We start from the raw sequence: 15,447 nt of genomic DNA on the forward strand, positions 1-15,447 counted from the left end.
TTAAAATATTTTAAAAATCATATAAAAATTTCAATAACTTCTCAAATTCCATAATATGACATAAATTTTAAAAAAAAGTGTTATAAATCATAATAAATTGTACAATATTTTAACTACTTTAAAAGTATTATAAATTGTAATAAATAATACAACAATTTAAATTACTTATTACTTAAAATTTAACGACTTAAAAATATATTTTTTAAATGTATTAAAATTTTGGTTAATTGTCAAAACTTTACATGTGCCACATAAATTGGGACATGGAGAGTCACACATATTTTTTTTTAAAAATTACATTAAAAGTATTCTATCAATTAACAACATATACTGTTTGAAATTGACGGAAAAAAAAACTATAAATTACAATAATTAACAAAATAAATCTCTCGACTCCAACAAATCTATCAATTAATGTCACATAAATTGGGACATGGCAAATAACATATATTATTAAAAAATTAGGTTCAAAATGTTCAATAAAATACAATAATTAACAACTTAATATATTAAAGAGACATAAAAAATGCTTAATATTTAAAATTCTGTGTGTGCCACATAAATTAGAACAAACAGAGTAATAAATATTTTTTTCAAAATTATGTTAAAAAAAAAGTACTACAAATCACAATAGCTAAAAATTTAAAATATTTTTAAAATCATATAAAAATTTCAATAACTTCTGAAATTTCATAATATGACATAAATTAAAATATATATATATATATATATATATATATATATTGGGCTCCATGCTGGCACGGGATCCTGTATCTAGTTCTTCTAGAAGTGGCGTTTTTTTCCATTCTTTTGAATTTTGTTTTTTCATCTAAAAATAAGATGAAAAATTGAATAGGAATAGAGTTGTGAAGTGAATAGAAGTGCCATGTATAATAAAGGACCTTGTACTTTTTAATTTATTTATTTTATAAAGTTGGATTCTTGTACCTTTTTTATGGGAAAAAGTCAAGGGAGTGGTAAAAAACTTGAAATACATGTCCTTTTAGAATATGACGACAAGTAATATTTATTATAGTACTATAGGAACCTTAAACTTTTATGGAAAAAATATAATTTGTCTTCTTTTTAGTAGATGTTTATAGTCATTTAAATATATTTTTTGTCATCTAATGTGATATTCATTCTTATTTACTTAAGGGAGTAAATATTGTACTTGTACAATGCATTGGAATTAAAAAGTTTTCTTATTCAAGACATGTAAAATTTATATAATTAAATTTATTATTTTTTTGAATCTAGTCAAAACCTTTTGGATTGTTGACTTTATATTTAGTTATTTATTTATTTTTCACAATCGTATGTTCATATTTGAGTATATACATTATGGTTGAGATAAAATATTTATTTGGTCTTGATAAATTCGTTTAGTTTTTAAGTTACTTAAACAATTTTTTATCTTCTACAAATAATAGTGACATATGTTGTCACACGGAGTGGTATAATCGTTCTTATTGTTTCCTTGTTCCTATTACAATCATGACTGAATAGGAACAAACTCGAATTACTCCAAGGGGAAGTTCTCGAAGTCGAGCAAAGGGAGCACGTCGCCATAGAACATGTTTCCAAGGGCGAGAAATTATACGGATTGGTGTTTCAAGGGCGACACAAAATTTATTAAGGAATCAAAGTGCTATTTGAAGGAAAAGAGTAAAAGATTTTTAAAAAATTTAAGTCTTTGAAAATGTCTCCTAATATTTCAGCGTGTGATTTTATTCACCTTTTTGAATTAAAATGGAATGGATTGGCTGATTATGAGGACATTTTAGATTGGAAAGCCTTAGCTTATATAACAGATGTTTTTCGTGAACCTTGGAGTAGTAGATTGACAGATGTTTATCATGAGATTCGATCTAGTCAACCTTTTAGGGTGTATATTTGTTATCTTCAAGACTCGTGGGAGGATTTTAGTCTTTAAATGACTTGTAACTTGTTATTGTTTATTTGCTTTCCAATATATAAATTGTGTAGTTTGTTTTTTTCTCAATATATGTTATTAGACTTAAAAATCTTTGTTATTAAAGTCTTCAATATATTAGTATACACATTAAGAAATGAATTTTGGTTGAATATTTAGTTCGTAGATGATGATTGAATGCTTACGTATCTTTTCGATTTTACATTAAATATGAAACCTTTAGGAGAATTGATTTGCTTAAATGTGTATATGTCACATGCATAATTGATTAAAAATTCTTGCCTTATTATATCTCAAAACAGACATGACATCAAAAAGTATTATTGCTGACTTCAGCAAAGGTGAAAAACTGAACAGTGACAATTACGACATCTGGAGTCATAAAATATGGTATGTACTGAAAGAGCAAAATGCTCTCGAAGGTATAAATCATGTTTTGAATCAACTAGAAGACGGTAACATTGCACAACACATGATAAGGGATCTTGAAGCTTATAAAGCTTGGAGAAAGGCTAATTCCACTGCACGTGAAATAATAGTTAGTTCTATGATTGATGACCTCATACATGAATGTGAGAAATTCCCTACCGCTCATGGTATGTGGGCACATTTGTGAGAAACATATGGGGTACATCTGACTCTCCCTCGACAGTTAACTATTAAATTTGACACTTACAAAAAACGTCATGATCAAAATGTCAAATAACGTCAGGGTGATGTAAAACATGATAACTCAACTCAAGAGTGTTGGCCATGTTCTTTTAGATCAAAAACTTGATGCTTACGACTTGTTTCTGATGATTTGGCAAAACTCTGTTCACACAACACATGCCAGACTTAAAATAAAGAGGCGAAAAGAGTTCACTCAATCAGATATAAAATAGGAAAATCTTGTCTTTTTTTTCCAACAAATTTATACCACTAGATAGGGCGTCTAGCGGCCTTTTATTAATAATAAGATAAAATCCTCAACGTGAATAAATACAAGCAAGGGGGGCTAGGCCTTACCTTACCAATCCTAATGAGGTAACAAACTCTACTAATTAACAAGCATGAAGAAAATAAGAGCTAGAGAAAACTAAGTATTTTATGATCATCACAGAGTTTATTATACACTCTATGATGATATGACAAATAAAGATACTTAAATAATGCAAAACTATATACGTCAAGAATAAGGTTGGGTTATCAACCTCAAACTTCTTTTTATATATGTATGAACTAAAAAAGATAGTTTAGTAACCTGGAGTATTTTCCTCATGTCTTCTTCTTCATATCCGTCCAATAACACTTGATAGTTCATCAATTCTTCTTGGACTTATTGGATCTTGCCGAAGTTGTTGAAACTGTCATATGATTATGCTTTGCCAAACGCATAGGTAGGTGCCTTGGAACAAATTCCTCAGTCACCTTACCATCCCAACTATGCTGTCTTCCATGTGTCTTTTTTTTGCTTTTGTTGCTTCCACTTCTTTGTTGCCTAGGTGAAAGATCCCCATCCCCAGCCACTTTATCAAAATATATATCTAACATATTATCTTCTTCATCCTCTTCAAAGAATTTCTCTCCCAAATCAATACATTGGCTAATTCCTAATGCTAAGGCTCCTGACTCATTCTTCTTTGTGATCATACTTTTAGGAGCAAATATTGGAGCCTCTTGGCTTAATTTTCTATGCAAAGGAGAAGGTGAAACTTGTTCTTCTTCATCAACCAAATCAGCCCACCTAGAAACACTTATCTCTCCTTGTTTTTCCTTAGAGATAATCAAATCATTTGTCGATTTAGAATGAGAGAGAGATGACATACCTTTCTCCATACAATGCTCTAGTTGAATTTTTCTAGTTGCCAACAATGGTTCAAACACATTTTGAGTTGGTAAAGTTAAACTAGGATCAACGCACTCAGTCACACCTTTTTCCTAACTTGAAGAATTACTTCGACTTGTCGAGGAACCAATACGACTACCAACTGAATTTTTGTGTGCAATCACAGTCCGATTTCCAGATGCATTCTCTTCTCTATTGGAATTTTCAGCTTGCAAGTCAATAGGTTTTGAAGCTGCGGTAATTTCAATATTAAGCCTTGCATCAGTAGCGCTTTGATTTCCAACACCATTGCCATTTAGTTGCTGCCCAGAATCGCCTTGCGATATTGTGACCAAAGCTTTTGGAATTGTTTCACTATTGTGCTCTTTAACTCTAACATGATCAACTATATCACCAATAACCACACCTTGTTGTTTATTGCAGCCACCCGAAACATCCATTTGGTGTTGCACTATCTCTCTACTGGGAACAAGAATTTGATTCTCTGTTGTCGCTACAACAGAGCGACAACACAGACATTTAGTTCTGAAGTTCTAATTTCAGTACGTTTGGCTATTTGATTTCCACCTGTTACCCCTGCAGAAATAGCCAAAGAATTATCCTTGTTCGAATTAATTTTCTCAGCTAATTGCTGCCCAATAGTTTGATTATCTACAGGTTTTTCAATATCTTTTTGCCCAACTCTCTTATCATTCAAAAAATCACGTGAATCTCCCTTTAATTGTTCCGTATTGTTAGCCTCGGAATCAGGCTGCATAAGTGCAAAATCTCGCCCAACTTCATCACCTAATTGATCACCTTGAGACACTGTTTTCCTCACCAACAAGCGATATTTATTTTCTTCATGTCCTTGATGTTTACAATGAGTGCAATACAGTGAAAGATTATCATAGACAATTTTCTGATAATGTTCAATAATCTTACCTGATTCTTTCCCCATAAACTGTAGTATTACACGATTTGGATGCTTATCTAATAAGTCTAGGATTATCTTAACCCTAGCAATACTTGGCTTGGTTCGATCTTGTGTTGCCGTTGTCACAATCGATAATAAGGACCTCCTCGCAAAGAGATCTGTAGGTAACTCTGGCAATGAAATCCATACCCAGGCTTTAGGTGTTTCCTTTTTAGGGTTGAATGATGGCGTCCACAGAAAAATTCTGAAGAAATACTCTTCACCATCAAACTTAAAATATCCATAAGAATTTGATATAACATGTACAAAGTCCTCATATAAATCAAACCTAATCAAAAGGTGACAAAAATCAAGTTGTCCGATATTACAATTTCCTTTAACATCAAATTGTTTTGGCAAAAGCTTTCGCAACTCAGATAACACCGATTTTCCATAAGCAAATTTGATAATCACGGCTTGATGTAAACCTTCTTCCCTAGCAAACCGCTCTCTTTCTTCCATCGTAAATCTCACAGTGGGTTCTCCATGAATAAACTCAATTGGCTTTAGTACGGTTTTTAACAGGTTTTGGGTCGTTTGTTGTGGTTTTAGGATCGCTGCATAGGGTGCTTTTGTATTAAGGTTGACGTTTGTCTCTCCCACAGCCAGAGGCTGGGGAGAGGGCGAAGCAGCCATGGCTGCTATTCAAGTCACCATAGAGAGAGGGAAAGGAAAGAGTGGAGGCCAGGGTTTTAGCTAATTACTCCTCAACCCTTAACTACCTTTGGAAAATCTTGTCCAAAACAGCAATCCAAGTTAAATAAGAAATAGAATAAAAACAGACGGCGGAAAAGGAAGGAGGCAAACAAGTTCTATAAGGAAAAGGAATAGTTTTCTAGGAAAACTAATTCCTTTCCTTGTAGAAGTCGATTAAGGCCCAATCAACTATATAGAAGGACAAATCCAAAGAAAGAAAGAGTTGTCTTTGCAATATCAAATTCGAGAGATTTATTCCAGTGTAGGCCAAGTCATTGAGGAGATCAAGAAAGTGAAAGAAAGAAGTACTAGAGTTAGGATTTCCTTTTGAAGTTTAGTGTTGCATTGGTTCATCTTAAATCAGTGTTTAGGAGTTGTGTTATGAGAGTTTGAGAGAATTGTAACAAGAAGCGGGTATTCTTTGAGAGTAGAGTTTGAGAGAATAGTAACAAGAAGCGGTTTTTACTTCTTGAAGAATAGAGTCTTCGATTATAGTTAAATTGTTGAAGAGTAAAGTTATTAGAGTCGGTTCCTTTTGATTGTTGAGTAGTAATCTTGAAGTGTTCTTGAAGTTAATAAAATCGTAATATGGTTTTTTCCTTCCTTGAGGGAGGAAGGTTTCCACGATAAAATCAGTATGTTAGTGTGTTACGTCTTTATCTGGGTAAAACAAACAAGAACCTAGTTCTTGAATAGGGTAAGGTTTCTTCAGTTTCTTCTTTGGTTGATCCAAAATCAGCAATTTTTACTAAATTGTTATTCAGATATTTAAAATGTTGCTCAATTTTATATCCCGTTTGTTATGATTTATGAATGTGACGGATACCCGTCAAGAGTTGATATGCATAAAGTGTTGCCACTGGTTCCGGAATTCTTCCATTAAAAAGTATGAAATCTCGTAAAGTGCCACTAGAGGCGCATTAAGCAAGAGAATTTATAGGAAATGATTCATAACATTCGGCTGACGATACAATATTGATAGACGAATTGAAGGAGTTTATTGGAAATGATATGGGGGGAATTTATAGGAAAGGTGAAGGAGATGGGGAGAAAATGGATGGTTTTTTACCTGGTAGTTCTGGACAAACAATTGATGTCATCCACAATGACTAAAGAATGTAGCTCCAAGTTTTGGCTCGTAGTCGAGAATGGACTCTATTTTGATGTTGATTTAGCAGCAGTGTGAGTCTAAGCTAATAAGAATAGTGAAAATATGCCTGAACTGATCATTTGCTTATTATTATCTGAATTAATCTCTCTGTGGTTCCTATTCTTACTTGCATTATATCCTGGTGTTCTCTCTGTTTCTCACAGTTGTTTATATCTGATATCTCTAAAGGTGATGTTTTTGCTGGGGTTGGTCCCATTGCAATATCTGCTGCGAATATGTATACGCTAATGCTGTTGGATATCGATCTGCAAAGAAACTGTGTCCATAACAAAATTGAGAGGAGGATTGAGTACAAATTTATCCAAGTTGTATTTTCTATACTAACTTTTGAATAATGCAAAGGATCTACATGCATATAAATATATAGTAAGAACAGTGATTTTGAGGTACAAATTCACGGAATGTTCATTGACAGTATTTTTGCTAGTGAAAAAGCTAGGCTGGCTAATTACTCAAGTAGTAATCAAAAAGGTTCAAAGAAGCTAATCTTTTCCTCGGGTAAGTTCGCAATTCCCCTGTCTCTGCTCTCAATTATTAAGAAGCATTAGCTTCTACAATTTTTGAATCCTCTGTAGTTGAAGTTATTGGATTACACATTCAAATATTCTTCAAATTTTGGAGCCTTAGTTGTTTTCGTTGTTGATATTGTGGATTACGAATATTGCTACTACTTATTTATTTCTCTAGAATTTTGAAATTGTATAACTCTCATTTGCTCTCTCAATCTGGAGATCAGAATCCAACCCCAAGAACATATTGTTTAATCCAATGCTTATCGGTTGTAATCATAGTTATAATTCTTTCAATTTATAAAATTTAGAATGAATGATGCGAAAAATTGTATAATAATGCGTCCTATATATATAATTGGAAGACACATTTGCAACAGAAAGGGTTAAACTTCAAATAATGGCGCTCTATCCATTGCCCACCGCCATTATACTCAACAGAATCACTCCTTTTGCTTGCCGCTTTTTCCCCAAACCTCTCTCTTCTTCCCTCTTCTCCGCCTCCGCCGCCGCCGCGATTACCGCAACCTTACCCCAACACCTTTCCTATGGACCTTCCCTCTACAAAGGCCACAAAACTTCAGACCAAAACTCCGATGAAGAAAACTTCACTAGAGTCTTCGATATCACTGCTTTACGAGTCCCTGCAGAACAATGTTTCTCACTCGAGAGCAGATTACGCGGACACCTTTTAAATTGGCCGCGCATTCGTAACATTGCTAGGGTTGCCGGTGACGATATTGATGACGAATTGAAGGAGTTTATTGGAAATGATATTAGTACTGATGATGAAACCCTAACAGTATTGGAACGGAGAATTTACGGGAAAGGTGAAGGTGATGGGGAGAAAATGTGTTCGGTGTTGTATAGAGATAAGCTTGCGAAGACTTTCAATTCGATAGGATATGTGAAGTTTGAGAATTTGGCTAAAATATCGCGGCCGAAGAAGAAGAAATGGAAGAGAGAGGAAAAAGAGGGAAATGGAAGTGAGAGGAGAGGGTATGGGAGAAGTGATATGTCAATGGTGGAGGTGGTTGAAGAAGAGGGGAGTGGAGATGAGGATTTCAGTGGGTTATTGGGTGATGATTTTAGAAGAAGAAAATGGAGTGGATCGACGAGGTTATTGCTATTGGATGAGAGGTACGCGAGGAAGGGGATAGAGGAAATGCCCGAGGCAATTAAGGTTTCTGTTTTGTTTTAGCACAATGCTATTTTATGAGTTGTGCATATGCTTTGAGTTTCATGAGTAATGTCTTGTTAATACTTGGAATTGAAATATGGAGTTCTTTTGCTTTTCGTTCTACCTGCAATTATTCCCTATCCATGTGCTGAGCCCCCTGAGCTTTTGGTTCCACTACAAAGGTAGTGCAGCAGGGTATGTGTGATAGATGCATGTCATGAGTTCAAATTCTAGCTAGTTAAGCAAGTCTGGTCTTTAGGTAGAGAAAGGATAAGAGTGGCAGGCAAATTACAAAAAAAAATCTTGTTTGGTTGTGGTTTATTGACAAGCACCTGTTTCTTTCATGGTTGCAAATTATGAAGTATGTTATGAAATTTGTCAAGAGAGCTATTGTCTCAGAAACAAGAATGGAAGGATTGGGACCTTAAATATAGTTAGACATTCATCAATTGGTGTACTGTTGATATAATACATATCAAGACAGTGTTGTAAATCAATATACTTTTGCCCTTTTGTCATCATTGATTCACTTTCCCGCTGTAGTAGCGAATAAATTAGATAGTTGGAGGGTATGAGTATCATGCATGTTTTACCAACAAGTCTACTAGATGAATTATATGTCTAAACAAATCTTGAAGAGCACTTGTTTTTAGGGTAATTCATCTTGATCTTAATTTCAAACTCTAAGGTGCACCACATGTATTTATATCAGTTAAACAAGTAATTTGATAATGGCCAAGGGAGATGGATGGTTATGGAATGCTTGTACTCATTCAAAGTAGAAATTAAATGCTTAGATTCATTTTCTTGCTGATTTTTGAAGGCTTAATGGCCCCTTTGTTACGAATTTGGACTATGTTTGCAGGCAGTCCTCAAAGAACACAATGAGGAGAGTACAAGATTAAGTTTTGAAATTGTGAGATGCAAGTTGACATTATTATACAATTATTGGCAAATGAATGAGGTATGTCCCTTTTTTTGAGAATGGTAAATTTTACTTCTATATATCCATAGGTATACTACAACGAAGTGTAGTCCCCCATCACAAAAGTTGTCTCTTTACATAATCCTGATATATCTACTTACAGCCAATCAATTGCATTAAAAACACGGCGCTGTCTATAACTACTTGTTTACACCAAAAATAGTAAAGGCCTAAGCAGTCTGTCTTGATCTTCTGTATGTTGCTCTGATTTCTCTCTTTCCATATGGTCCACCACATACATGTAGGAACCATCTTTCATCTCTCCTCCTTCTTCCCTGCATTGCCATCACCGATCCAGCTTCTTAGCACCTCTTTGATTCTCTCAGGTTTCTCCCACCTCATCTTCCTCTTGTGGTTGAACATCTGCCACAGCTGGTCTGTCCATTTTCAATGCAGAAAGAGATGGTTGACTGTCTCTATCTGTTCTTCACATTGATAGCATCTAGAGCATAGGTTGATTTTCCTCTTGTTATGGTTTTCATGAGTGAGGATGGCTTCCTTTGCCAGTAGCCATGTAAAGTAGTTTACCTTACAAGGCACTTTGGTCTTCCAGATTATTCTCCTTGGCCATCCTATCTCCTGAGTATTTGTTCTTGCCAAGTCTTTGTAAGCTGAGCTGACAGTAAAAATACCTCTGTTGTCCACCTTCCACACCAAACTGTTATTTTCTTCTGTAAGATTGAAATTTTGAGGGACTATATTCAGAAAAACTGCTATAAAGGTCATCTCCCAGTCATTTAGGATCCTTCTAAGATAAAGGTTCCACCCTTGTCCTGTCCCATAGTTCAGCCACACTAGCATCCTGAGCTTGGCATAAGTTGTTTAGCACAGGAAAAGTCTGTATCATCAGAGGCCATTGCCCACACCATATATCCTTCCTGAATGAGGTATGTCCCTTAAATATTGTTGACCATGTGTCTCAGTTTTGCTATTTGTAATGCCTTTCTAGGATGGATATTCCTTTTAGCCGTTTAAGCATTTCCTATTTCTTGTCGAGTATGGAAGGTTCATGGGTAAATCAACACGTGCTTTGTCAATTACCGTACTTGAATATATCATAAGTAGAGCTGTCATGTATAGTTGGATGGGATATAGAAAGCGAAGTCTTTGCTTTATTCCTATTTACTTTTGCATTCATCCGTTGTGAGCTGTGCTGTGTGGAAAGAATATAATTGGAACTGCCATGAATATGGACAAGTAGCTGGTGTATCTTGCAAAAATGAGGGGTTTGCATCTTGCAGGTCTTAGAAGTCTTGCTTCCACAAGGAATGATTGTTCCTTCAGCTTTTGAGACAGTTGGGCATATTGCCCATCTAAACTTGAGAGATGAGCATTTCCCATACAAGAAACTTATTGCAAAGGTACCTGGTTTCTACACATCTACCACATTTTTTATGGTTCTATGAAATTTCAGTTTATTTCTTGGGAATGTTTTTTACCAGGTAGTTCTGGACAAGAACAAGCCGAAGATACAAACAGTTGTCAATAAAACTGATGTCATCCACAATGACTACAGAACAATGCAGCTCGAAGTTCTGGCAGGAAATCATTCTCTTGTTACTACTGTAGTCGAGAATGGACTCTATTTTGATGTTGATTTAGCAGCAGTGTGAGTGTAAGCTAATAAGAATACAAGTAAAGATGAAAACATCCTATTAGCAGAATCTGATATCCCTTGTTTTTTTTTTCTTCTATAAATTGTCATTTTCTGGTAGATATTGGAATTCTAGGCTGGCAACCGAAAGACAAAGGCTTCTTAGTTGCTTCACCAACAATGATGTGGTTTGTAAGTTTTCTTGAATACTATGTTACATGCATACATGAGTTCCTGACTTGGTAACTCTACGATTCCACTTTGATTTCTTTTTTCGAGTTTTTCTCTTGGTTTTTCCACTACACTCTCACACTATTTAGCCTATCATGGGGTCAGCAGTTTCCATTTTAATAGTCTTAAAAGAATTATCCTACTTGAGTTTTTTCTTAAATTTAGCAATATGCATGTGACAGTAAACAATTAAAAGAAACTGACACTACTTCAAGAGTACCCAAAATTAATATGAATGAATTGGTCTGCTCCAAACTGCTTTGTCATTTGCTTATTATCTGAATTAATCTTTGTGTGGTTCCTCTTCTAACTTGCATTATATCCTTTTGTTCTCTCTGTTTCTCACAGTTGTTTATATCTCTATAGGTGATGTTTTTGCTGGGGTGGGTCCCATTGCAATATCTGCTGCGAAGAAGGTCAAATATGTATATGCTAATGATTTGAACCCTAATGCTGTTGAATATCTGGAGAGAAACTGTGTCCATAACAAACTTGAGAGGAAGATTGAGGTATAAATTCATCTACATGCAAGTAATATTTTCTGGTATGTCACTAAGTTTTGAATAATGCATAAGATCTACATATAACATATTTATAGTAAAAAATAGTGATCTTTAGGTAGGACCTCACCGAAATCAGTTCACTTATTTTACACCCTTGATCTTGCCGGTGTATTAATGGTTTATATTTAACTTTTGGTTTCTTGAATTCATGTATCCAGTGATATATGGTGTCACAAAATAGTGATCTTGTTTATTTTGTAGATTTTTAACATGGATGGGAGGAGGTTCATTGACAGCATTTTTGCAAGTGAAAAAGCTAGGCCAATTACTCAAGTAGTAATGAATTTGCCAAATGATGCTGCAGAATTTCTTGGTACACAAATTTTTGATAAATTTCAAGCTTAAAGTTTTGATATGCTATCGGATGTTATTGGTGTTAGTTAACTTGACAAATTTTCAGTTGTGAGCTCCATCGATGTGGTGTGATTTAGTTGAGAAAAAAGCCCTCTGCAGTCGGCTTCAAGTTTTTCTAATTCTCTCTCCAGGGTCTAATTCCGAAGTTGCTAAATTGAGAAGACGACTTCTTGATATTTCAACTGCACTTCCTATTGATTCCTGCTGACTCAGTTCTTGACCTTCATGAGTGATTCTAATTCAACATTCTTTTCTTTTATTCTCATTTAAGTTGTCTTGTAGCATATAAAATATCTCCATATCGCTATTATAAAATGTCTCAGTTTCTCTTCTTTTTTGAGGAAGTATCCTGCTTGTCGAAAGCTGATTTTTGACATCTCTCATTACTATGGGGTTAGAGGTTAAGGAGCACTGTTGGCCGTGATTGTTTGTTTCTCTTGGTTGAACTATGGCCCCAGAAAGCTTTTCATTAAGAAGATTTTGTTACTTTTGTTAATGCCAACTTGCATGTGACAGTGTAGTTGGAGCATAGTGTTCCAAGGATTGACAGTAATTCTTGCATAATAACGAAGAATGAGAAGCTTGAGTTTTGAAAATTATTGATGAACAAGCTTCTCTAGGGGCACCAAAAAAGGTTATGCAGAGCATGAGGGAGGGTAGGGTTTTCTTTAGTTTATTGATACAATTATGGTTCATTCTACTAGCATGGTTGTTAGGCATTGGTTTGATGGGTAAGACACCCTGTTTTTAGTGTTGAAGCAGATCTACTATGACCTTTGCAGGGGCATGATGTTTATATGGATTATCTGATGGATAATTCATTTCAAGTATTTCTATTGAGTATCAATGTCAAAAGCATTTTCCATCACTAAAATTATTGCCTTGATTAGTTCTCTTACTCCCATATTTGAAATGTATGGTGTGGCATGACAGCACTTCAAAATTTTTCTCAGAAGGCAATGTGCTGCATTACATTCCTTTTTTCAGTTTAATGTAGGAGCTGAGGTGACCAAAACAAAAATAAAGGCAGACCTTCCATTCATTTATCTAGATGTGTAGCCATACATAACTGCTTTTCTCATGTTTGCAGATTCTTTTAGAGGAATTTTCAGAAATAAGCACGCGGATAAGCAATTTACCTTGCCAAGGATTCATGTATATGGTTTTTCGAAAGCTCAGGATCCTGAATTCGATTTTCATGAGGTCAGCTGTTAGTTTGTGCGCTAGTTCTTTTCATTTGACTCAACTTTTTTGCTCCAGGTATTACTGAGGGGAATGCTGAATTTTTTTTCTTTGAACTTGAACAGAAAATCAGGATTGCACTGTCTGAGGTGGCTTTTGAGGTACAGATGCACAAGGTTCGCCTTGTTGCACCAGGAAAATGGATGTTGTGTGCATCATTTGTTCTACCTGAGACAGTGGCATTTGCTAAATAAACTCGGTAAGTAATTATGTTTGAGTAATTGAAGACTTTGTCAACAACTACATGTTACTGTCTATCCCATTTTCGGATGTAAATGAGTTTTATCGAAAGCATATATAGGAGAAAAATTAGAATGAGAAAGTTGCTAAGTAGAGTATCTTGTTCTGTATTCTGTTTTTAGATTTCTAGTTCTTTACTCGAGGCGTAGAGGCTGTGTATAAGCAGTTCACAAGCCTTATCTGCAAGATTTTTTTTTTGTTTTGGTACTTTTCTTATTTTGTTTTCTGTGTACTATTGCTTCTTGAGGATGCTCGACTATAAAATAAACTGTTATGAGAATGATTGGTTGAAGTTTATGTCGACCAGAATTACAAACGGCAGCAATACAAAGAAAGATGTTAGCCCCATGAAAATTTTGTTATATTTTCAAACATAAACAAAATTGAAAACTTCATAAAAGAAAATAATTTTGGAAGTTGAAAAGTGATGAACATTACATAAAAAAACTATACAGTTGTGAAAGCAAAATTGGTCCATCAATCAATTATGCATTAAACTCAAACTATTTGAGATCGGACATAATAATTCCTACTCACCTTTGTACAAAGTAATAAGTTCTAGTCAAGTACTTGAAAGATAATTTAGAGAAAATGTTTTGGGATGTATGGGGCGGAGACATGGCAGGGTGTTGTAGTATACATGAAGTGATGTTAGATAGACTGTAAATTCTGTCATGCAACTAATGGGGGGCGAAAGTTCTTGCCCTAGTATCAAGCTGGGACATTGCCTAATATGCACACTTGCTATTTTGTGCCTTGTAGGACATTCATGTAAGCAACATGGGAAGAGAAATAAAGCAAGGTGTAGGTGAAGGAGGGAGGGAGGGAAGTCCGTTGGTATGCATCATTTTATTTTGTTTCCTGTATTAGTGTTTCCCTTATAAATGATGGAGCTTGTGTATTCTCGAGTTCCTTATCTTTATCTCTATTATATAGACGTTCAAGTGTAGGAGCATTGCAGCACAAATAGGAAAGCAGAATTTGCTGAGAGTGAGCTGTGTCCTTCAGATAAACTTTGAACAACGCAGATGTGGACTAGTTTGGAAGTGGGTATAAAGGTGAAGATCGATTGTAGTACTCTACTATCTAATTTTGGTTGCCTAAATATACGGATTTGAACGTCTTTTGCAGTTATGATGCACCATGTCTTTTAGAGAATGTATATATATACATACAACTGTAGTGTGTGGAAATTGTAGCTTTACTGTGGACCATTATAGTAGTCATCTCACTTTTCATTTTGAACAGCACCCTATCGGCTATCTAGACTTTGAAAGAAATCACAGCAATGGTATCCAGTTGTGGATCTTATATTCATGGCTGAATTTCTTTTTATTTTCTGGTACCATTACAAACACAACAAGTCTATTTCTTCTTAAACATGAGAGTGCTGGTAAGACCTTGATTACCATTATTCATATCACCATTTGGAGCTTCATCCATGTTTACCAATGAATATAAAAATTAAAAAAAAAAACAAATCTTGCATTAACAAGTTCAATAATCAAAAAATTAAAGTTGAATTTTATTCTTTTTTTTTGGGTATGCGATCCAAAGAGGATAATTGTTTCTTTATTTTTCCCGTAATATCAACAAAAGAAAATAATCAAATCATTCTGGAACCATTAAAATAATAATTTAAAAAAATGGAATTGGGAGAATAATAAAATGAAATCATCTATGCAACTAAACTTATATGTAGTTTAGTTCATCGAAGTATATTAAGAAGTAGTTCGTTAATAGGACTAAATAAATAAATATATTAAGAAGTAGTTCGTTTGGATTGCCGTATGGTGAAAAATATTAATATATGACCAATCAAATTGACTTTGAATAACATGTCTATATATCTTACAAAATGATCCTTTTAGTGTTGGATCTACACATTCTTCCATCTTCTTAATTAATAGATAAACACACATATAAATTAATACTCCCTCCGTCCCATTTTATGTGGCAACAT

General features: G+C 34.5%; 1 protein-coding gene across 2 annotated transcripts; it reads left to right on the forward strand.

Annotated features, from left to right (window-relative positions):
• The first annotated feature begins 7,458 nt into the window (after positions 1 to 7,458).
• On the forward strand, positions 7,459 to 14,800 carry LOC125863303 (tRNA (guanine(37)-N1)-methyltransferase 1). 2 transcript variants are annotated; one of them, XR_007446125.1, is made up of 11 exons: positions 7,459 to 8,278; positions 9,141 to 9,239; positions 10,502 to 10,621; positions 10,703 to 10,869; positions 10,976 to 11,046; positions 11,452 to 11,594; positions 11,850 to 11,961; positions 13,093 to 13,205; positions 13,310 to 13,443; positions 14,247 to 14,321; positions 14,421 to 14,800. XR_007446125.1 is itself a non-coding variant. In XM_049543487.1 (9 exons), exons 1-9 carry the CDS (start codon positions 7,496 to 7,498, stop codon positions 13,436 to 13,438), a joined length of 1,737 nt encoding a protein of 578 aa, XP_049399444.1. In that variant the 5' UTR covers positions 7,459 to 7,495; the 3' UTR covers positions 13,439 to 13,579. The 2 variants fall into 2 exon arrangements, 1 of the variants encoding a protein (XP_049399444.1); XM_049543487.1 differs by lacking the exons at positions 14,247 to 14,321; positions 14,421 to 14,800 and having other exon boundaries at positions 13,310 to 13,579.
• Positions 14,801 to 15,447: the final 647 nt, after the last annotated feature.

The sequence above is a fragment of the Solanum stenotomum genome, chromosome 4, assembly GCF_019186545.1.
Source record: "Solanum stenotomum isolate F172 chromosome 4, ASM1918654v1, whole genome shotgun sequence".
NCBI classification, from domain to species: Eukaryota; Viridiplantae; Streptophyta; class Magnoliopsida; order Solanales; family Solanaceae; genus Solanum; species Solanum stenotomum.